At 47.4% G+C, this 22,940-nt stretch overlaps 1 protein-coding gene and 1 long non-coding RNA gene across 4 annotated transcripts in view; one reads left to right on the forward strand and one right to left on the reverse strand.

The window, feature by feature from the left end:
- LOC146020502 (uncharacterized) overlaps positions 1–937 on the forward strand; it is an 8,944-nt gene extending 8,007 nt beyond the window's left edge. Inside the window, exon 2 of the long non-coding RNA XR_014450800.1 lies at positions 479–937. This is a non-coding gene — a long non-coding RNA (uncharacterized LOC146020502). The remainder of the gene's footprint in view (positions 1–478) is intronic.
- The window catches only part of TNS1 (tensin 1), a 564,007-nt gene extending 542,893 nt beyond the window's left edge, over positions 1–21,114 (reverse strand). For 2 of the 3 annotated variants that reach the window (XM_083153691.1, XM_083153689.1), the window contains exon 1: positions 20,920–21,113. In XM_083153691.1, coding sequence (XP_083009817.1) covers positions 20,920–21,030 — 111 coding nt within the window. In that variant the 5' untranslated portion in view covers positions 21,031–21,113. Of the gene's footprint in view, positions 1–20,919 lie in introns of all 3 variants that reach the window. The other variant, XM_083153686.1, reaches the window with a different exon arrangement.
- Between the last annotated feature and the right edge of the window lie 1,826 nt (positions 21,115–22,940).

Genomic DNA, 22,940 nt, shown 5'->3' on the forward strand with positions numbered 1-22,940 from the left:
TCTACCCTCCTGCATTCTGCAGGAGACTCCCTGAAATAGCAGCAATCTCCCTCTCTCCCTCATTAGTCTAGCAATCTCCCTCATTTCACCTAGCCCACATTACACTTACAGTACATTTTTGGGATAAAAAAGGAATGAGAGATAGATACATTTATATTACAGTACAGTAGCTCTTACTAACTGCTTTGGGGCTCATCTACATTTCGATATAAGTCAATTTTAAAGATTCCTCTCAGATGTAGTAGTACACACCCACGTGTCTAGGTGCCACGGCCACAATCTCTTTTCACAATCTCTCCATAGACACGCCCTTTGTATGGAGCATAACACACTCCCTCAATGGGTCGCTGTGGGCCGCTGTGCAAAATTCTGCTACCAACTATAATCTCCCTGAAACTAGTTTTCAAAAGTAGACACGTATGGTTCTAGTTTAACAGTGTTGTGTATATGCCTTTAACGAAAACTTCTCTCCTCGCAGCATGAATATTCAGACACATGTTCCTACAAACACAAAAGTACTGCGCGTTCTTTTCTGCCAATCAACGCAGTGACAACAAAGCTGGGAACTGCAGCAGTGGAGCACCCCTATGGATAAGCTGCAATTCCAGGGAATCAATGAGCCTTAAAACAACACAACAGACAGACTTAGGTGAAGGGGTAGACAGAAAGTTGAGGAGGGACAATTGCTTTCACTCCCTAAACATGTGACAAGAACGCAGAAGAGAAAACAGTACAAGGTGATTTTGTTTTAAGAAGTGCAAGGTCAAAGCATCATGATAAAGGCCCCACCTGCTGGACATATTACCAATTGCTGCGGAATAGGGTGAATTGTCCACTGAATGAACAATGTAACAATGTAATTAAACAAAATTAGACACTTGTTGAATGGCTGATAAATGTAAAGCTTGTTTTACTGTATTAAATCTGAAAATATGAATTAACGGGTTAATGGTCATTCATGCAACTTTCTTCATTTATGGTTTAACCATGCAGAGAGAAAACATGAGGGAGATGGAATAGTTACATCATTCTGTCATTTATTATGTAATAGGATCCACCACCAGGCCTTGCATTGATGACTGACTTACAAATGCGCCGCCTATTTGTGATGTCAGTCCTGGCAGTTCAGGCAGCATGTCTGAACACGCTGCCCGGTCCGTCTGTGGATATATCTGCAGATTGATTGCTCTGCAGATAGATCTACCAGTGTGTACCCAGCTGTAGAGGTGGATGCAGTTTAGAATCATTGCTGCAATTGGTACTCTTTACCTAGAAGGGCGCCCACGATTTTGATCTTGGGCATCGTAAGGAAAAAAAATTGCGTCGGTCGCATCGCATGCGACCAAAAATCGCATGCGATGCGACCGACGTGATTACCGCGATTTCCCATAGGGAACAATGTTAAATGGCCCACAGAGGCCAAATAGGCACCCTGAAGTGTGAAATGGCCCCCCCAATTGTTAACGCCACCCCACGATCAACGTCAACCCGAAGCGTGGCGAGCGCAGCGAGCCCGCGAGGGGCGTCGGTACGCGTCCTACGACCTTTTCATACCCCCACTATCCACGTCAGCGTGGAGTTGAGAATAGAAAGTGTGGCGAGCGCAGCGAGCCACCGAGCCCAAAGCGTGGCGAGCGGACGCGGACACCTTCACAGGTATACGCGTCCCCTCGCGGGCTTCACAGGTGTCCGCGTCCCCTCGCGGGGCTCGCTGCACTCGCCACGCTTCGGGCTCGGTGGCTCGCTGCGCTCGCCACACTTTCTATTCTCAACTCCACGCTGACGTGGATAGTGGGGGTATGAAATGGTCATAGGACGCGTACCGCCGCCCCTCGCGGGCTCGCTGCGCTCGTCATGCTTCGGGTTGACGTTGATCGTGGGGTGGCGTTAACAATTGGGGGGCCATTTCACACTTCAGGGTGGCTATTTGGCCTCTGTGGGCCTTTTAACATTGTTCCCTATGGAAAATCGGGTCAATTGGGACATTTAACATTGTTCCCTATGGGAAATCGCGGTAATCGCGTCGTTCGCATCGCATGCGATTTTTTGGTACATGTGATGCCCGCGATGGCCGCGATGGGCGCCCTTCTAGGTAAAGAGTACCCTGCAATTTACTCATGTTTTATGGTCTTCTTGTGCTTTGGGGCTGCAGTGCCCATACGGATAATGTTGTGATGCCAGTCAACTTTCAATTTTTGGAGGGTGGGGTTTGCTGTATACAAACAAAGGCATTAAAGAGGGCACCAAGCCAGTGTATTGCTTAGGGCCCACCAATGTATTAGTCTCAGCATTAATTGGATGAATAAATCATCTTCATTCCAAGAAATATACTATTCCCTATAGTAGTAGCAGCCTCATCTGGGGAGAGACTGGAAAACGCTATTAGAGCACTCCCTGTCCTGGCAATGCTACAGTATATTGGGACATCAATCGGCTGTTGATGGGAAGTGGTTGGAAAGAAAATGCATCTCACCGGTCACATTCCGCTCTTTTCAACGCTTGCAGCGTAAATACAGCAGTGAGCTTAAAATGGCACAAAGGCTAGGGATGGGAAATTCCCCTTATAGGAAGGCATGGAATGAGAGCAAAGATTTGGTGAACTGAAATGGGTTAGCCCTTGATGTAAGGTGGTGATGTAGAAGGCGGCAGATTAGTCTAGTTCAGACAGGGATAAACCTATATCTGGATATGAAAGGAAGAGTGTGGACAGCCTTCATCAGTTTTGAAGGACCATCTAAAAATGGCAGCCATCCAAGGTTTCATCTGTAATTGTTCAGTTGTAAAAGACCTCAGCTAGTGAAAGATAAAGCAGATTCCTACAGAGAAAGCTTCACATCTATCTCCAACACTGTACATTCACTTTACATTCTGATACAAGGGTTAGTGTATTTCTGAAATAGAAATTCATTAATAAAGCTCATATACTATAATAAAACTAATATATTGTTCTGCTGTATTGATTAATATATATATTTAAAAAAAAAAAACTTTTGTGTATCTTGAAACCAAACTATTCATGAAGTATTTCATACACCCCAATCCAGCTCCTCCTCAGTGCAGTGGTGTAAGTTTGTCACAGTTGCCCGGAGGCAAGATATATATTGGTACCGCCCCCCCCCCCCCCCCCCACATACACACACACACACACACACAACCTTATATTTTATGTGTCTGTTCTGAAATGTTTTTGTTTAATACACACACACATATATAGAGAGAGAGAGAGAGAGAGAGGGAGAAAGAGAGAGGACATATATTTCAGAACTCAACTATAGAAGGGATATCAATGGCTTTCATTAACTGATTTAAACTAATAGGGGAGGAGAGGTGCCCCCTTGGCAGCAGGAGCCCAGCAGCAGATGACTCCATTGCCTCCCAGAGTTCTGCCCCTGCCTCAGTGACAGTTGTTGGGTACTGCCCTGTAACATTACGTGCAGCACTGGACTCCTGTCACAGTGTAAGAGCAGGCCATGCATTCACATAGGTCTACAACAGAAGTCCAGCAGCTCCAGTGATGCTGGGTACGTACCACAAAGGGATAACACACAGTCAGGGTTTGAGGCCACACCTCCTTTTTGGCAGCATAAAGGGATCTTTTCAGCCCTACCAGGTGTCTGTGACCTAAGTGACACCCGGGTGGCTAAACGACCCCTGCTTAGGGAGCGATACTGAATCAAACCCAACATGTGTCTTTCTGCAAATTTGGACACATATGACAAATGGGCAGCCAAGCAGACTGGGGCTTTATTAGTCACAGGCCGACTACACTTTTAGCCAGAAAATATTAAATCCTAATGTATAACAATCCCGCAAAGTGATCTATGGCAGTCGGTATAGCCCCGGAACTATGGCTAATGAGGTCCAAAATTCCCTATGAAACTAGCCATCTAGCACCTGCTTCTTGAGTATAAGGTTGAACCGGTTACTATGAATACAGTTCAGTCTGGGTCCTTTATTCAGTTGCTAAAATAAAATTCTGCTACCTATTGTATTTGTCCTTAAGGGCCTTATTTTGGTTCACTCTTTCTGACAAAGTCCTTCTTAGATGGACAAAACCATGTGCACTGCAGGGGAGCATATGCAAAATGTGCAGAGAGAGTTAGATTTGGGTGGGGTTTTATTTCAAAGTGAGATCTATATTGAAGTGTAAAAATAAAGCAGCCAGTATTTTCCCTGCACAGAAACAAAATTACTCACCCAAATCTAATTCTCTCTGCACATGTTACATCTGCCCCCCTGCAGTGCACATGGTTTTGTCCATCTAAGAAGTATTTTGTCAGAAAGAGTGAACCAAAATAAGGCCCTAAGTCATTAGTCAGCCATTCTTTCTTCCAAAGATTCTTTCTTTCTAGCAGAGATCAGATCAGTATCTAATCCTAGAAATGGCTATCTGCTTGATGCGGAGAGCCCAATGCTCTGACATCTTATGGGAAACTGCTTTGAAACAGAACCTTTACATTTACACACAGAAATACTGTTTGAAAGAATCCTTAAAGTAGTAGAAATAGTTCTTGCAATAAACATCAGATTACTCTGAAATTACTTTCTCATATAGGAATTGTATTATACTTTCATTGTCATTTCCCTTCCAATCAGTGACATTTGGGAACACAGATATGCCACTCAGTTCCACCTGGTCCTAGACCAAAGACACAGATCCCTCTATGACAGGGGTGGCCAACCCGCGGCTCTTGAGCCGCATGCAGGTCTCCCCCTTGTTAAGTGCGGCAACTGCTTCCACTGCTGCCCTCCGTCCCCATCCCCCCGCTGCTGGTTCCCGAATCCATCTCCTTCTGAGGAAAGGAGAGCGCGCATCGCGCATCTCTCCTACCCTACTGTGCAAGTGTGCATCCTTGTGACTGGGCCGTCTGCCAATCAGAGCTTGCGGGCCGGCAGCCAATCAGGAACCGGCCCGCGAGCTTTGATTGGTGGACGGCCGAGTCACAGGGAAGTGAGGGTGGAAGGAGAAGCGCAGTGTGATGTGCTGTGCTCTCCTCCCATTGGTGACATGGCATGACAGGACTGCAGGGGGATGCCAGACTGTCTTCTCCCAGCTCGGCAGCAGCAGCAACAACAGTGAGTGCTGCTGCTGGGAAATTTGCGCTGTGGGGGCATAGCAGATTGTGGCACTGTGGGGGCATAGCAGATTGTGGCACTGTGGGGGCAAATCAGATTGTGGCACTGCAGGGGCATAGCAGATTGTGGCACTGTGGGGGCATAGCCGATTGTGGCACTGTGGGGGCATAGCAGCTTGTGGCACTGTGGGGGCATAGCAGTTTGTGGCACTGTGGGGGCATACCAGCCTTTTGGCACTGTGGGGGTATACCAGCTTTCTGGCACTATTGGAGGCATATGTATATATGGCACTGCACTATTGGTGGCATATTTGTAGCACACCCACCCAAGGGGTCAAAATAGACCACGCGCCTTCGACGTGTGCATGTTTGTTGGCTCTTTAGCTTGACTACAGATATTTTTCGACTCTTTACCTCTGACCGGTTGGCCACCCCTGCTCTATGACATTATTGGATGTTTTTGTTGCCAACGGGGAAGCTTGACGTGAGCAGAGCATTCATACGTAGTACCAGTTCAGCAAAGAGTAATGTAAATCTAGTTCTAAGTCAACATCCCAATAATGAGCTTCCTATTGTGAAACAGTTAAGTTAAGGCTGGCATTTAACTAAACATAAATTCTATTGGAATAACGGAGGCTGTCAGGCCACAGATGTAGCCTATAGATTATGATTTTGTAAAAAATTTTGAGAAGACAAGTCACAAATGTTTTCAAAGTCTAAGGTAAGTCCAGAATAAAGTTGGAAATATACTATATTACTGCACTCAAGTGACTCAGAAGTTAATGTGTTGCTACTGTACACCACGCACTGTTAACAAGAGATAAAGCTGATTTATGTATTTTTTCCAGTTTCTGTGGTCATGTGTACAGTTATTAACACGTAATTAGACATTTGTATGCCAAAGCAAGACTTTTAACGAGGTAAGAACGTTTGATGTATAATAGTAAAATAAGAATACTGCTGATTTCACCTCTGCAACATGCAGGGCCGTCTTAAGAATATAATGGGCCCCTGGGCAAAATAATTTGAGGGCCCCCTCCCCTCATAACCCCCCTCCTTTCATAACCCCCCTCCCCTCACAAACCCCCTCCCCTCACCTATGTGCAGCAGCAGCGGGTGGTGGGGATCCGGGCAGCGGTGGGTGGAAAGGTCCGTCCAGGAAGCGGCAACTCAGACCTTGATGTAGTGCTTTTTGCCGCCGTGCGGGAAGCGCTGCAGATTTTGGAAATAATGGCTGGGCGCTGATTGGCTGAGCGTCCGGCCAATCACCATATGGCCAGTCTTTTCAAAATCAGCACAGCAGCGCTTCCTGGCCGGCGGCAGACAGCACTACATCAAGGTCTCCGCTTCCTGGACGGACACTGCCACACGCTGCTGCCCAGGTCCCCTGCACACGCCGCCCGCTGCCCGGGTCCCTGCACACGCCGCCCGCTGGCCAGGTCCCCTGCACACTTCGCCCACTGCCTGGGTCCCCTGCACATGCCTCCCGCTGCCCGGGTCCCCTGCACACGCCGCCCGCTGCCTGGGTCCCCTGCACATGCCTCCCGCTGCCCGGGTCCCCTGCACACGCCGCCCGCTGCCTGGGTCCCCTGCACATGCCTCCCGCTGCCCGGGTCCCCTGCACACACCGCCCGCTGCCCAGGTCCCCTGCACACTTTGCCCGCTGCCTGGGTCCCCTCCACCCGCCGCTGCCAGGATCCCCGCTACACACCGCCTGCCGCCTTTCCCTAGGACAGTGCCATCTTCTCCATTGTGGTGGGCCCCTACTATCCTTGGGCCCCTGGGCAACTGCCCATTAAGCCCAATGGGAAAGACGGCCCTGGCAACATGCAACCTTAGAAAGCAAATCACAACTCAATTCTCAGTCAGAAGGGTTTCCTATATTGTATGTCTGCCAGTGATTACATTCATCTTCAGATCCGCTTGTGAATAACAGCAATGGTAAGGATTAGGATCGCAGCCTTCCATGGGTTTGCAGTCATTATGTCTTCCTTGACAATGTCAACATCCACAATGTTGACATTGACATATCACATGGTCAAAACATCAACATATTGATTGTATATCTACACAGTTGTCCCAAAAAATTGGAACATCCATTATCTCTATGTCTCTACGAAGCTAAATTAACTCATAGGGGAAATTTACTAAGATGGGCGTTTTATTTGACATGGCATGTTGCTATGACAACCAATCAGATACTATCTATTATCTTAGAAGGTACTAAATAAGAAGTTTCTGATTGGTTGCCAATAGCATCATCCTATGCAAAATACAACTTCCATCTTAACATATTTTGGCCATAGTTGCTGATTTCCCAGCTTCCTCCTCTGTGAGGTGTGAGTGACATGAAGGTGGTGTGGCTTGCCATAGGGGGGGGGGGGGTGCGAGGGCAGCATTCCGCATTGGGAAATGTGTAGGGGGTTTAAATGCTTCATCATGGCCATGCCAATGTCAAGATTACCAGCGCTGCACACTGGGGAGTATGGCTCCGATTACAGGAGAATTGGGTCATCGGCCGTCTAGTCTGCGCACTGCTTGGTAAGTTATCAGCTGAGTGGTAGGTAGAGGCCAGCTCTGAAAGCCTTTCCCTCTCTTCTAGGCGGCCAAGTGACCACCACCGAATTTTTGGCAGTATCCCACACATTCCAAGGCAAGCATGCCTCTGCAGTGCACAGACTTTAATATTCTGCAAAAATGAAGCATGTGTAAATTCGCTAAACCTTGTAGTGGATTGAGAAATAATCTTTTTATTGCATTAAAAGAGGACTGACATTAGCTCTTAGTACATCTAAGAATGTTGGGCATATGCTTAGAAGCCAGAAAGTGGCTAGTCGTGGTGTAACACTGTGGAAATGATACCCACAGCCCCACAATTTGCCCCCTTTTACAGCCGGATCTTTGCTTGGCATCTGGATTTTGTAATAAACACAAATCTGCGAGTTCAGAAGTACCATAAGTGTGGCATTTAGCCACACTTACACCACATACTCACACCTGAATACTAGTGTGCCACAGGAAGGATTAACTGACACCTGAGTAGTGTGCCACAGGAAGGATTACCTGACACCTGAGTAGTGTGCCGCAGGAAGGATTACCTGACACCTGTGCAGTGTGCCACAGGAAGGATTAGCTGACATCTGAGTAACAGGAGATTTGGCCAACACCTGGGTACTGTGCCACAGGAAAGTTTAGTTGACAAATGATTAGCAGGCCACAACTAGCCCCAATACTTCAGAGTACTGAACTGAAATGGAGAACTGCTCTTGGCAGGAGGTATGGACTTTCGAACACCGAAAGCCATATTAGGCAAAATACTGCAGTATTAGTTGTTGTTTTTTGGCAGTCTTCTACTCAAAAGAAAAGACTGCCTAACCTAATTCTATTCATACTGTATGCCAACATCTGCTGGATATCTAGGGCTATCTCTAGCTCCTTTGTATCTGCGGATCAGTGGTGCAGCTAGGTGCCATGGTGCCCGGATGAAGGTCTCTCACCCCCCCCCCCGATTTGGCCTTTAAAATTGGGCAGGGTGCAGCGCCCTGCTAAAACAGCCTAGCGGGTACACCTGCTGCACCACATCTCCCTGCACCTGTCCACCATCTCAGTCCCCCACACCCCATCATACTACACCTGCTGCACCACATCTCACTGCACCTGTCCCCCATCCCACTGCACCCCGTCATACTACACCTGCTGCACCACTTCTCACTGCACCTGTCCACCATCTCAGTACCCCACACCCCATCATACTACAACTGCTTCCCCCATCTCACTGCATCTGTCCCCCATCCCACAGCACCCCATCATGCTACACCTGCTACACCACATCTCACTTTGCTTGTCCCCCATTCCACTGCACCCCATCATACTACACCTGTTGCACCCCATCATACAGCACCTGTCCCCCTCACACCGCTATAGAGCACTGCACAGCCGGTAATGAAATTATATAATGGCTGTAACTATGCCAGGGAGAGACGCCGCTGCACCGACACCAGGCTGTTCCGGGACACTCACCATCATGCCGGTGCCCAGTACGATGACATCACTCACATAACAGGAGGGATACTCATCATCTCTCCTGCCCCGCCGCCACATGCAATGTAACAGAGATAGCGGGGCAGCTGCATGCCAGGAGCGGGCCCGACCAAAGTCACTGATGTCACTGTTGGAGGCGGGCTTCCTTTCCCCATGCCTGCGTTGACACAGCACTCAGCGGAGGGGACATACGGCTGGCCGGCTGGCTGTTTTAGCAGGAACACTAGGCAGGCGCTTGGAAGGTCCATGACTCCAGCGCTGCCCAGCCGTGGCTCAAACAGCTGATATTGTGAGCCACAGCCGGGCGGTGCAGGAGACTGCGGGCGGACGGCATAGTGTGCGGTGCACGGCTCTGGTGCCCTTTGAACTTTTGGCGCCCAGAGCTTGTGCTCCGCCCCTACTGCTGATACCTACCTTTTGAGATAATTAATGCCATTAATAACCAAAGTTGTTTTTTGCACCAGTCAGCTATACCCTTTCAGTCTGTCAGTACTGGAGATCTGGCTCCTCTTAGATCACTAATACTATTACTTTTTGCCAGGAAATAAAGAATAATGGGGCAGATTTATTAAGCTTTAACAAGAGATAAATCCAAGGGTGATAAGGAGAGATAAACGTCCAGCCAATCACCTGCTAACTGCCATGTTACAGCCTGTGTTTGAAAAAAGTCAGTAGGAGCTGATTGGCTGGACGTTTATCTCTCCTTATCACCCTTGCATTTAGCTCTTGTTAAGGCTTAATACATCTGCCCCAATGGCAGAAGAATGTGATCTCGCTCTCCTCATGTGAACAGTTGAAATGAATAAACATTGCTTTTTTGTGATTAATAGAAGGAACATTTTCAGAAAATTACATCCCTTTGGCTGAAGAATCCCAAAGCAAATGCTGTTTATACTTCTTCCACCATGTACAGGAGTCATTCATGCCCCTTTCAGACCGCACTAAAAAAAATAGTACTTTGCCAATTTTTAACCATTTTAAAATGGTAATCTGTGCGGTCTGAAAGGTCCAGAGTGATGTTACCATTTAAAAAAAAAAAAGTTTTTTGGAAACGGTAAAAAAGCAGAGTCCTACCCGTTTCAGACCCATTTCTTTTCGTGGTCTGAGCGGGTCTGAAACGGTACCCAGGCAGCAAGTGTGCACTATTGGTCCCCAGCGCAGTGCATATTTAATGAGCCGGCCTCTCATTACATATGTGCATATGTAATGAGCGGCCGGCTCATTAAATATGCACTGCGCTGGCTCAGAGGGGGACCAGCTAATGTGTGGGGAGAGAAAAATAATAAGCAATATAGATGTGAACAAGGAGGAATACTAGAGATATACTGTATATCTATCACAATGTTAAGCTACAAGCAGGTACTGTATAACAAATAAATAAAATAATCATACTGGTCTGGTCCACCAATCCAAGCGGCAATACAGTAACAGAAGAATGCATTATTATTCCCACAGAGCAAGAATTTTATTTAGCATTTATGTTTTACAAAAACTTTTGCAGCAGTTTATGGTAAATAAAGGAAAAGAAGGATCAAGCAGGGACAACGAAACAGAACAGAGGCTGCCAGGGTAAAGGAACACCTATAGCATTATACAGACACAAGCCGATTCACTTCCCTGTAGTGTAATACATCGCTAAAACCAGGTGCCAGATCTTCCTCCGCCCATAGCGCATTCCGCTAGTGTGCCGGTCCCACTCGTAGCCTACACGTGGGGTGTAAAGCCCGTCAGCCACCTGTCCCACCATCGGCAAGACACCAGCATAAAACAAGTGGAACCCCAGCACAGAGTGGAAGTACAGCAAGAAGTATGTGAACCACAGGCGACAGGTCATTCAGGTAGTGGCCGGCGGCATAGCTGAGCTTCTGGCCAGGATGCAGGGACTGCCATCCTGACCCAGAAAACGGTCACTTCCTTCCAGCCGGTATCACGACTGTCACTAGCCGCACAACCCCCAGCAATGCAGAGCGCACTGTACGGCCAGCGGGGCGGTTGACAGTCGCTGCGGAGAGAGCGTTACCAGAGCACGGGTCGTCATCCTGACATCTGATTGCCATGCTGCTTTCACACCGCAAAACTGCTTTAGACCAGGTATTTACATGCGACGTGAAAGGGGTTAAACCATACCCTCCAACATCTGAAGTCAAGAAATCGGTATACATTCAAAAAGGGGGCGTGGCCACAGACAAAAGGGGGGCTTGGTCACACCCCCTTTCTGAATGTGTACTGATATATACAAAATATATTTTTCACATCTACAGTTATTTTACATACTGTAGATGTTAGATCAGGCCGGCCGCTCCGAATCCCGCTACAGACGCGGCTCTGCTGCACTGTATTGCACAGCCTCTGGTGTCCACTGTCGGCGGTGCATGCACCAGCCGGGCGTCCTTTACCACGTCATAGTGGACAGCGACGGCAGCCCTGCGGGAGGAGGTCCGCGAGCCGCATGCTGATGTCATGACGTGGCTCGACGCACGCTGCTGATTGCCGTACCCGGACCGCGGGTCCAGGACAGGTGCTTCACTGCTGGGCAATATTAACTGTTTACACCCCCGCTGGGCCCAATCCGACCAGTGGAGCGGCCGCCATGTTAGTCAGAATTGGGAGAATTCGGTACATTAATTTCTAGCCGGTACAAACCGTTAAAAAACGGTACTGTACTGGCTAAATCGATACACTTGGAGGGTATGGTTAAACTTGCTCTGACCCGTTTTAAAAAACGCTTTAAATACCTGGTCTAAGCAGGTTTTGCAGCATCAGTGGAGAGTGATAAAACAAACCCAACCAAACAGTTCCTAACTGGTATTTTTCAAATCCAGCCTGTAACATGACAGTTATGGGCTGATTAGCTGGCAGTTTATCAATCTCTACTTTATCACTTTTCAAACTTTGTCCCAACATCATACCTGCAATTATTTCTGAATGCAGGAGCAGGACAAGTTAAATCTGACCAAACTATAGCCAGATCTGCCAAAGGTTCATGCTGTTAATGCGAGTAACATGCAGGTCTGTTTGTTATGTGTGCATCATCGGCCACCTCGTTTATTTATTTTCATTTTAGTGGTAAAATTCAGTGAGCATTTGCATTGCAGTAATTGACTTGTGGTGTACAGCAATGGAGGCAGAACAAGTATGGCTCATGATTTAATTAGCTAATAGTTTAATCAGTGAAATTTCCCATGACCCGAATGTGCCCCACTCAAAGAGTATCCAATTGGCTGGATTAGTATGAAATCACCAACCTCAGGGATAGAATATAATACAGTTATAGAAAATACAGAAGGTCAAAATAACAGAAGCACAAATGCAGCAGGAAGAATACCAATAGCTTTCTGTTCACTCTAAGAGTGCCATTTACAGGAATTACAGTAGCTTGATAAATACTCTAGTTTATGGCTAAAAACAACAAAAAAGCTGCGCAAGAAATCTGACATATATTCAGTGCTTAGTACAAATAGGATAACAAATTATTATTATTATTTATTACGTTTCTTATAGCGCACACATATTCCGCAGCGCTTTACAGAGAATATTTGAACATTCACATCAGTCCCTGCCCCTGTGGAGCTTACAATCCATATTCCCTACTACATGTACATGTACACACAGACATTCTAGAGTTAATTTCTTGGAGCCAAATAACCTACCATTTTCTGCATCAAAAAAATATCATAAAGATCATACCTCCCAAAATTTGTAGACACCCGGGTGGGACAGGGTGCGCGCGTCGGAGCAAATTTTGGGGGCGTGGCCTATCAGAAAGGGGTGTGGCCTATACTCGCTGTGCTGCCGCAAGGCCATGCCCCCATTTTCCGTCGCGGTGCGGGCATGTCCAGCAGCTCTATGAGCCCCCAGCCCCTCTGCCTGCAAGAATAGACACTGTGCGCACAACGTCTACTCACGGACGACAGGGGGGGACTCCCAACTGCCCCCCCCCCACCCTTAAGCCAAAATAATTACCGAACTGTCCCTTTTTTAGTTAGTTAGGTCAAAACAATGCTATGTACTGTATGCAGTGCGTACCTGGTCACCAGGACCCATTAAAAAGAAAAACAGCCCAGGCTAGCTTGACCCTTTCCATGTATAAATCACTTATATCACCCCCTCCCCTCGACCCAGGTCACTGGCGCCGATTAATAACCAGCACGTAGGTCGCTCAGCCCACAGCGCTGACACAATGCTATGTGCTGAGTGATCATGTGAACTAGCATCGCTCAGAACGCTCAGCAGGCTGCTACGTGTGTAGGGCTCATTTAACTTACATACCTGTAGATTGCCTGCCAGCCAGCACCGATCTATTGTATCAGGTCCTCTTTTTCAGCTCCTCTTTGGGACACTTGTCCGCTGTGACCACTCCCGCTGCCACCACCATCTGACCCCGGTCACAGGTAAGCCCCCTTCTCACAGAAGTGTAGCTAGGTCACATGGTGCTGAAGCAGGTGTATGTTTCGGCACCACCCTTACCCTCTGTCCCCTGTATTGAATTGGGGGCCTGGCCATCATGGTGATAGTATTGGTTCTAGACTTTGTGGTGTGTGGCAGGGGTTGCTAGTAGGGGGATAATAACAGGTGTAACCTACTGTAACCTACTGTATGAACAAATCTGTCAATGAGCAGCAAAACTGTGATCTGGCGGTATTTTTCGCATGTACCCCTCACCTGCCCCTTTCTATGCTAGATGCACTGTTGGACACAGCACACAGCAATATGGGGCAGCTGCAGCCTGATACTGACAGCCAGAAGGCAGGCAGAGGATATTTCCTGGCTGTCAGAGGTATTGCATGTACTTAGCAGCACTGACCCATGTGCTGCATGTACGCTCCCTGGCTGACTGGCTAGCTCACCTCAACACTCAGCCAGCAGCACAATGAAGAAGGAGGTCATCTGTGCCACAGTGGAGAAAAAGGTTGCACTGTAGCCACAGAGGAGGGGTTGCTCGCGGCACAAAAAGGGGAATGTCGCTGGAAGAGCACCCTCTAACCTGCAAGGCTCCTGTAGCTTGCGCTCCAAAGGAGCCACCCTCCCTACACCCCTCATCCCCCCCTGCTGCCGGCTGACTGTCACTCATCCCGCTCGCACCCCCGCCCCTCCAGTTTGCTCACACTGCGCACCCACCCGGCGCTCACTCCCCGCTGACTCCTGGCGCTCACCCCCACCCCCTCCAGCTGCTCACTCCCCACCACTCAACTGTGCCCCCTCCCAGCACTCAATCCCCGCTGCCTCCCGGCGCTCAACCTCGCCCCTCCACACACCCGGCGCACAGTTTGGGAACCACTGATATATGTATGTAGTAATGCCATAATCTGGCATTTTCATATAGGAATCTATAAAACTCAGCCATAATCCCATCAAAATAAAATGGAGAAACTGGCTTTGAATTACACGTGCTCTATATTAAATTTCCACTTCCCTCTCCCCTATCCTTATCTAGGTAGAGTAGTTAATCATGATGAGAATTCAATACACCTGGCTTCTGCTCAATGGGAGGTTTCTGTCCTCCCTGAGCTTGCCTTAGGACACCTGCATTACGGTCTGACAGGAATACCGCCCCATTTAATCTCCCCACCTGTCACCGTCCCCAGTAAGGGTTGGCCAAAGCCAATGCTGGGCTTCATGGAAAGGGAAGCTGTTTAGTGGCTTTTAGCCACTATTAGCATGTTGGCATCAGGATCTTTCCTTCAGTAGAGGGCACTGATGGACACAGTTTGCCATAAGCAAAACTAAGGGACGCAGAGATTTATGGGCTGCTGAGGTAGCCTGCGGCTATTGCCAATATCTCCTGCCATGTACTGTAAATAGCTACATTATAATGGGGGCCATTACTATAGTTTTCAGAGTCTCAGGGGGCTTTGGACATACTGTAGGTCATAATGTTACTGAGAACTGGGTCAGAACAATTACCTCTACTTAGAAAGGGGGACTCTTCAGTAGTGATCTCTGCCTTTCATGATCCACCTCACACTCCTGTCTCATGTGTTTGTTTTATTCACAGTTGTGAACCTGAACATGCTATGGGAAGAGGGCGTGCAGGGGGATGAAGCTGCGGTAGAACGCCCAGCGTTTTATGGGCAGGCATGTTGATGCCTCTTTGGGGTGGGCAGCTGACGTCACATGACCTCAGCTCCCACTGCAAATTTCGGAATCTCTGGCCAAGATAAAAGTCATTCCAGACTGAGTTATCTACAACAGAAAAAAAATAATTTGGTCATCAACCATCGAAAGATTTTTTTGCCCATGCAGCCACATGCAAGTCGATGTGTGTAAGCGTACACATCCACTCACATGTAAATGCTGGGATTTACGTGGTGGGATGGCATGCAGCGTTTACCTGTTCGCTAGGCTGTGAATACACGCAGCCTAGCGAACAATCTGAATCAGGCCCAAAGTACCAACATACAGTATCAGCTTGTTATTTCTCAAACACAGCCTGTAACACGACAGAATCTGATTGGCTGGTACTTTATCGCTCTCCACAGAGGCTACAGGTCCCAGCAGCCTGGTGTGTGTGTGGAGACTGTGTGAGCAGCGGGGAAAGCCAGCGAGAGCTGTGAAAGTACCAGCCTGGCCCATGTGAAGGCAGCCCAGCAGTAGCAGAGAGACTGGTGGGGTAAGAAAACAGTACCCCATGATATGAGCTCTGTATCTCAGCCAGCCCTAAGTCTGTTTACAGCCAACCCATCTCTGACAAGCAACAGCCAGAAAGGTCCTGCTACCCTAACAGGGATGAGAGTACCAGAGCTAATCATGCTGTAGTATTACTGACTGAAGTTTCTTATCCTGTGTTCTGTCAATTATTGCATAACCCCTTCTAGCTTGGAAAAGGCCAAGAACTTCCCTGCTGACTGTAGTCAGAGACACAGAGGTACTAACTTTACCAGGGGTACAGTCAGCACAGTTCCAAGTTAAAGGAGATCTTTAAAGCAGTGTCCAGCATTAATGGCTCAACACTGGTAGTGTTAAAGAGTGAGCAACATCATCTGCTGTTCAGAAATACAGATACATTCACTTCCTTGTGCATTTAAGGGACAAAGTGCAGGTCCAAGGGATTTATGTATATGCATATACATTCCTTATTACATTGGGGTCCTAAACCCTGAGCTCAGGTACCTTGGATCTTTTCACCAGGAACATTGCTACCGTGAACTGTGTTGAAAAAATATTGCATAGTTGCCTACCCTGCTGCATTTCTGCAGGAGATTCCCTGAAACAACAGCAATCTCCCTCTCTCTCATTAGTCTAGCAATCTCCCTCATTTCACCTAGCCCACATTACACGGGTACATTGTTAGGGAAAAAAGGAATGAGAGATAAATACATTTACATTGAATCATCAGCACCATATTCCATCACTTTACCAAGTATAGTATCTCTTACTAACTGCATTGGTATATAAGTAATTTTAAAAGATTCCTCTCAGATGTAGCAGTACACACCCGCGCTTCTAGGTGCCACGTTCACAATCTCTCCATATATGGAACTAGACATGCCCTTAAAGTGGCCTCAATTACGTGCCTCAATGGGGCGCTGTGCTAAATTCTCCTACCAACTATAATCTCCCTGAAACTAGTTTTCAAAAGTAGGCAAGTATGAAATATAGCATAGTACTGATTGCATGCATAGTGATTTTTGGCAAGATATTAGAAAATTGTCTATTTTCATTGCATAGAGTATTTAATAGAGATTTGCATAGCAGGTATTCAGTATTCTTTAAAAGTGTTTATGCTTACAAATTAATTAATAGAAAGTGATTTATGTCATGAGTAGTGGAAAACATTTACATGCATCTAATGCTATTACAGATATTAGTGGGAGGTGATTTGTGATATATATATTTAAATACGATTCACATAGTCAGAATATTGCAGGAGTAAGTACTGTGAATTTTGATATTTTGCATAAGTAGTGATTGTATTGCCTGATATTATGGTGGTCCCGCCTTGCGGGCAGTGTTCCTTAATTCATTCCAAACCTATCCAGTTTAATTAAACAACCTCATTGAGGCCTTTCACGATATTCCAGAGCCTGGTCCAAAACTTTTATCTCTCTGCCACCACCAGTGAACCTGAAGCAGGAGTTACAGAGGTTAGTGAAACTTGCACATACACCGTGAAAAATCCCTACCACTGTTTTACAACAGTAAAGGGAAAATGGCCATAACCCAGGTAAAAGGTGCAGTCTGACCAGAGGCATCTCTAGCCACTGTGACACAGTAACTCAGTGCACCTCAGCAAAAGTGGCATGAAAAGTGAGTTAAGATACAAGATACATACAAAATAGCAAAATGAAAGTAACCAACCAGATTATGTGGGGTATTCAATCAGAGCCACTATTTCCGCTGGCAGAAATAGCGTCCATCACCTATTCAATGCTGCCATTTCCGACAGCATTGAAGGCAGTTTCCCACCAAATAAATCCAAATTTAAAACAAGTCAGATCTGTTTTGTTGGAAACGGCCACGGATTTACTGCCCTTTTTTGACAATATGCTGCCCTTTTTCACCAATCCTCGGATTTTCCCACACTCGACTGTCGGAAAATTGAATTTCGGCTGTCGAGTTCCTGTCGAACAGAATGAAAACGGCCTTGGATTCTGACTGTTGGGATGTTCCGTCGGGAATCCTGGATTGAATGCCCCCCTATAACTGTCATTTTTCAAACACAGGGCCTAAGTCAGTTCTCACATGATAAGCAGCATGCAGCCAGAGGAGGATTTTCCGCAAGGCTACCTACTGTAGATGCCTACTGTAGTAAGGCTTTTTTCGGGGGAAAAAAATGTACATCCTGATTCAGATTTGGCGCAATGCTGATTTTTCACGTAATGGAGCATTTATGCCGGCATGGAGCAAAGCAGGGGGTGGAGCTTAGGAGTGAAATGGGTACCTATATGTTAGTTGGGCGCCCACTAAGCTATTTGCTTAGTTTTACGCGTCCGCTCGCCGCGCTTCGGACTCGGTGGCTCGCCACACTATATAAAATCAACTCCATGCCAACATGGATAGTGGGGGTATGAGCGTACTTACTATAGTGGGTGCCCAACTGACATATAAGTACCGTGAAATGCTGTATTGTGAGCATGGCCATCGCAAGCGCGTCATCATGGCCACACACCCCACAGTGCAATACCGGTATTACAGGCATTGCACAGCAGGGGGGGGGGGGGCTATGATGACATGATTTGCGTAATTTGGTCCCCTAGCCCCCCACCTACCCACCGAGGGGTGTTGTAGGAGACTGGTGGCAATGATGGGGACTTGCCCAACTTTCAGGGGGGAAGGGAGGCAGACCCGATTTTTGAGAGCTTCTTGGGCATTCTGGGAGGGTAGGCAAGTATGCAGCAGCTTATTATATGTTATGCTTAGCAATGAAAATGCGGAGGCGGTGCATATCACCCCCTGCAATTGCAGTTTTAGAGCAACTCATGATGCTTCTCTTTGACTGCAGCCTCGGGCTGCCGTGCCTCACAGCACAGTCTCTTGCCTGGCCACTCCCAGAAACCGGGGCTAACTTGCCCCCTTTAGGTAAATGCTGGTTGCCCCTCCCAGCCTGACTGACATTTTTGCTACTGTATGTTTTCCGATTCGTACTGAATCAGGTGGACAGCCTGTAAAATGGCAGTTAGACTGTGATTGGGTAGTATTTCTCTCTAAGGGTTGATACCCAGGAATCATGAGGCACCCTGAAATGACAGGGAAGTCTTAGCTTAAGCAACCACCGTCACCCCCCTCCCTCTCCCCCAGACGTCCTTGCAACCAAACTTGAAAGTGGTAAGTCTGGGGTGGCTGATGATGTGAAATGCACAGAATCATGTAATCTAAAGAGCCAGTCCCTGCTTTTTAATGCTGGTTATCTGGGCATTGAATAGCAGATGAGGTGCTACAATAAGTAAATCAAGCATCCATGCCCTGCCCATGCAACACCCACCCATGGTGCAGCCATGCCCCATTTTATACTTACCTGGCCGCACCCTCCTGCATGGTGAGAACGTCCAGCAGGAGGTGCGTTTTGGTGAGATGTTTCTCCTATATACACAATTTTAGTGCATACTGGGCCTGATTCCGCATCAGTTGTATTTTTGCAAGAAATCTCAAAACTGCTAGCATGCAGGGTGCTACGCAGCACATGTTGCCCAGTATGCTGGGTTCTCCCCCCCCCCCCCCCCCCATGAGATTCGAATGGTTCACCTAACAGCAAATGCTTAACATCTTTAGGACAGCCCCTGCCTATGCAGTCTAGTATGAAGGGCAGGCTCTGGGCAGCCATGTTTTGGGCCACATCGGCTGCGTGTGACATCACTCATCTGCTTTGGCCCCTTCCGCAAATAGTCTGGATACACCTGTGATGTTCGGATCATACCCCCTCCATTTTGAAGCCCCCAAAATGCTGCTTTGACACCCCAGCCGGCGCATGTGCGCAGATTAATTAAAATAATCTTATAGCAATTTTTGCTAATCATTAGACCCACTGTGTATATTTGAGATCTCTTGTCCCTAAGAGAAGCACTTTTTCCAGTCAGATAGGTAATTGACGCAAATCACATAATTTCGCATTTTAGATCCACTTCCTCCTTGCTTTGTGACGCCAGCCTCGTCCCTGCCCCCCTGAAGTGCAGATTTGGGTCTCATCTCTGGGCTTCTCCCTGAGAGGCAACTTCAAAAGTTGGCAAGTATGCTTCTGCACAACAGCACAGCCCCTTTATATTCAACCAGTTCAATGGATTAAAGAAGACGCATCGCAAAATTGCACTAACACCTTATATCAGCATGATTTCCCTCCAAAAAGCTTTCGCTGGAGAATTAAACTTGTATTTATTTTTCACACAAACCTTTATCCTGGTGTTAAACGTATACAGTATGTAAGTAATTTGCAGTTCTTAGGAATGGGGTATCAATATATTATATTTACATTTCTGGTGTTTGTAATTTTCTGTCTTTGATGAGAAAAGATCATGTGCATACTGGACGACATTCTAAACAATTTTTCCAATTATGACGGGTCGGAATGTTGAAATCAGAATATCGTCTAGAGTGTACACACTATATTGCTGAAGATGCGCGCTCCTATGCTCCGTCAGCCACATCCTCTGTCTCCTGTACATGCAGGACAATGTAGAATATCGCTAGCCCATCTCCCCCTCCTGGCACTCATCACAGACATCATTGGCAAGTGTGTATGCTCTTGCCGATGCTAGCACCCCGCTGTGTACCTTGGCGCTCGATGTTACTGGGTACACACGTCATCCAGTGTGTGTACCCAGTTATATAACAGTCACTGTTATCCACCATCAATTCATCTCTGATGAACCTGCTGGAAAATATTGCTATTCATATTGGATATCATTTTGAAACAAGCGGTCTTCAGAAGTCACCATCCTATGTCTCTCTAGTCACTGAGGACCTACCCGTCCTAGAACACCTATGTCAGCAGGACGTGCTGGAACTTATAGTTCTATAATCACTGAAGAGCCACAGGTTGCTGGCTTCTATGGTCTAAAGAAAGAAAAATAAATAGTGTTTGTCTCAACCTGCCCTCATCTCAGTCGTGCAGCTATAATCCCACTAAGTGGAAGAAAAAAAAAGGAAAAGAAATAAGTGGAGAGGGAAAACAAACATAAAGCTACAGCCGTAATATCTATGCCAAAGGGCTGGATAACACTAAAAGTTACACTGAAATATTACTGGAACTGGAAACAGTGTACAGCAGATGTTCTTTGTGTAACATGTATGTAAATGAATAATGCAAAAACAATAGCAGCTGACACACAAATCATGAAGGTAGTGGTCATGTGTATGTGTCCCCTTGTACCTTGGACAGTAGCTTCTTCTTCTCCTCCATGCCTGTGGGGTCATGTTTGGGGTCCGCAGACATCTGTAGAGTTTCCTCTTCACAACAGATGAAGCTGACGGTGCATCCCATGCAGGCAGCCAGCAGGTGGGCTAACCTGTCCCACTCCCCACATGCAGAGCCCTGAGAAGGTGCCACAAAGTCAGACCCCAGGAGGGTACACTGGTCTCCCCATAGCTCCTGTGCCTGATGGAGACGCTGGGATAGGAGGGAGGGAGCTGCTCTGGAACTTGCTTGTTGTTCTCTCTGCTCCTCCTTCCTCTCCTCAGGAAGTCACAGGGGCTCGGAGATGTTCCCTAACCTAGCTTTTTTTTCTGTGTCTAGATTAACCCCTCCCTTACACACACCTGTGTTGGGCAATTGATAATAAGCATATTTGAATCTGTATATCAATGTATCTTAATCTGACAGTGCACAAACTCACCTCTTACTGCCACGGGGACTGCTGTGTACACTGTTCTATCCTGAAAGGACCATATTTCCCTTGTCTTCCCCTCTGCAATTCTATGCTGGGTAGACACCTACAGATTTATCAGTCCAACCTGTCAGGTGGGAATGCAATTCTGATAATGTACTGTATGTGTGTATGAGAATTAAACACTTGCTCCCAAACACTGGCAAATAGTCATTCATACAAATTATTTAAACCCACTTGATTTAACAAACTTATCCAAATAATGATTTTTGTCAATTCTGCCAGCATTTGGGAGCGAATGGTTGATTGTCCTTTGTCCTTGCAGTACCAGATTTTTCTTCCCACCATACAGATTGCACAGATAAATCTTTGTGTGTGTATTCAGCTTAAAGCTAGGTAAGCACTTACAGAATTGTGTGTCCAATCTGTCTGATGAGAACAAAAAATTGAGTAATGTATGGGAGCATATGACAGTCAACCATTTGCTCCCAAACCCTGGAAAATGGACAAAATGACTGTTCGGGTTTATAGGTGTATATACTCCTACTTGTCCTATAGCATCTGTCAGGAGAGTGCAGCATGTACAGCGCTACCAGCAAGTGCAGATTCTGGGAACGCTAGTGCACTCTGAGCCTCCAACCCCTGGCAACAAGTATGTATGTATGTATGCCATATATGTATGGCAATGAGATTGTAACCCCTGCCAACAAGCAAGGGTACTTGTTTCCTAGCACGGCGCCCATCGCATACCGTATTTAGTGGTGTGCAATGCGATCTTCCGTTAAATTAACAGGAGTGCTTGTACAATGAAATATCACAATGCCACCCCCACTATCAACGCCAACCCGAAACGTGGCGAGCGAAGCGAGCCCACAATTGTGTCGGCGGTATGTTTAGAACATCTTTATTAAGGTGCCCATACATGGTACAATGGTGCTGTGCGACGCTATGTGCGCTCAGGGCCGCCGACAGGGGGAGTCTGGGGGTACTTGAGTCCCGGGCCCCACCGCTCTGACAGAGGGTAGGGCCCGGGCAGCTCTATCCCCAGCACAGCACCCCCGCCCCTTCACTTGCCTTCAGTTCCAACACAACCGCACTGCTGACTGAGCCGTGACTAGAAATCAGTCCCGGGCCCCACAATTTCTAGTGGCAGCCCTGTGCGTGCTTCCCCGCGCATCCCATCGCACAGAACATAAAGGCCCTTATTTTGATCTGGGCGGTACGGCCCGCGTGCGGCCGTACCGCCGATGTTTACACTCTGCACATGCGCAGAGGTCACTCTGCGCATGTGCAGGGGAATTCTCCGAGCAAAAAATTTAGACGCCGCAAAGGGGGCGTATAGGGGCGTGAGGGGCTTAATAGCCTCATTACCCTATGTATACGCCCAGCGTTTCATGGGCGTTCCCATGCAAACGCGGGGCGTATGCATGGTAATGAGGCTATGACGCCAGTGATGGGGGCGGAAAGCTGACATCGCCGGATGTCAGCTGCCCGCCCCAATACAAGCTTTCACACGGACGATTGTCCGTGTGCTCTAAGCTTGCGTGAGCGGGGGGAGCGTGCGGCC

Source organism: Crinia signifera, chromosome 7 (genome assembly GCF_055691185.1).
Source record: "Crinia signifera chromosome 7, ASM5569118v1, whole genome shotgun sequence".
In the NCBI taxonomy this organism is placed as follows: domain Eukaryota; kingdom Metazoa; phylum Chordata; class Amphibia; order Anura; family Myobatrachidae; genus Crinia; species Crinia signifera.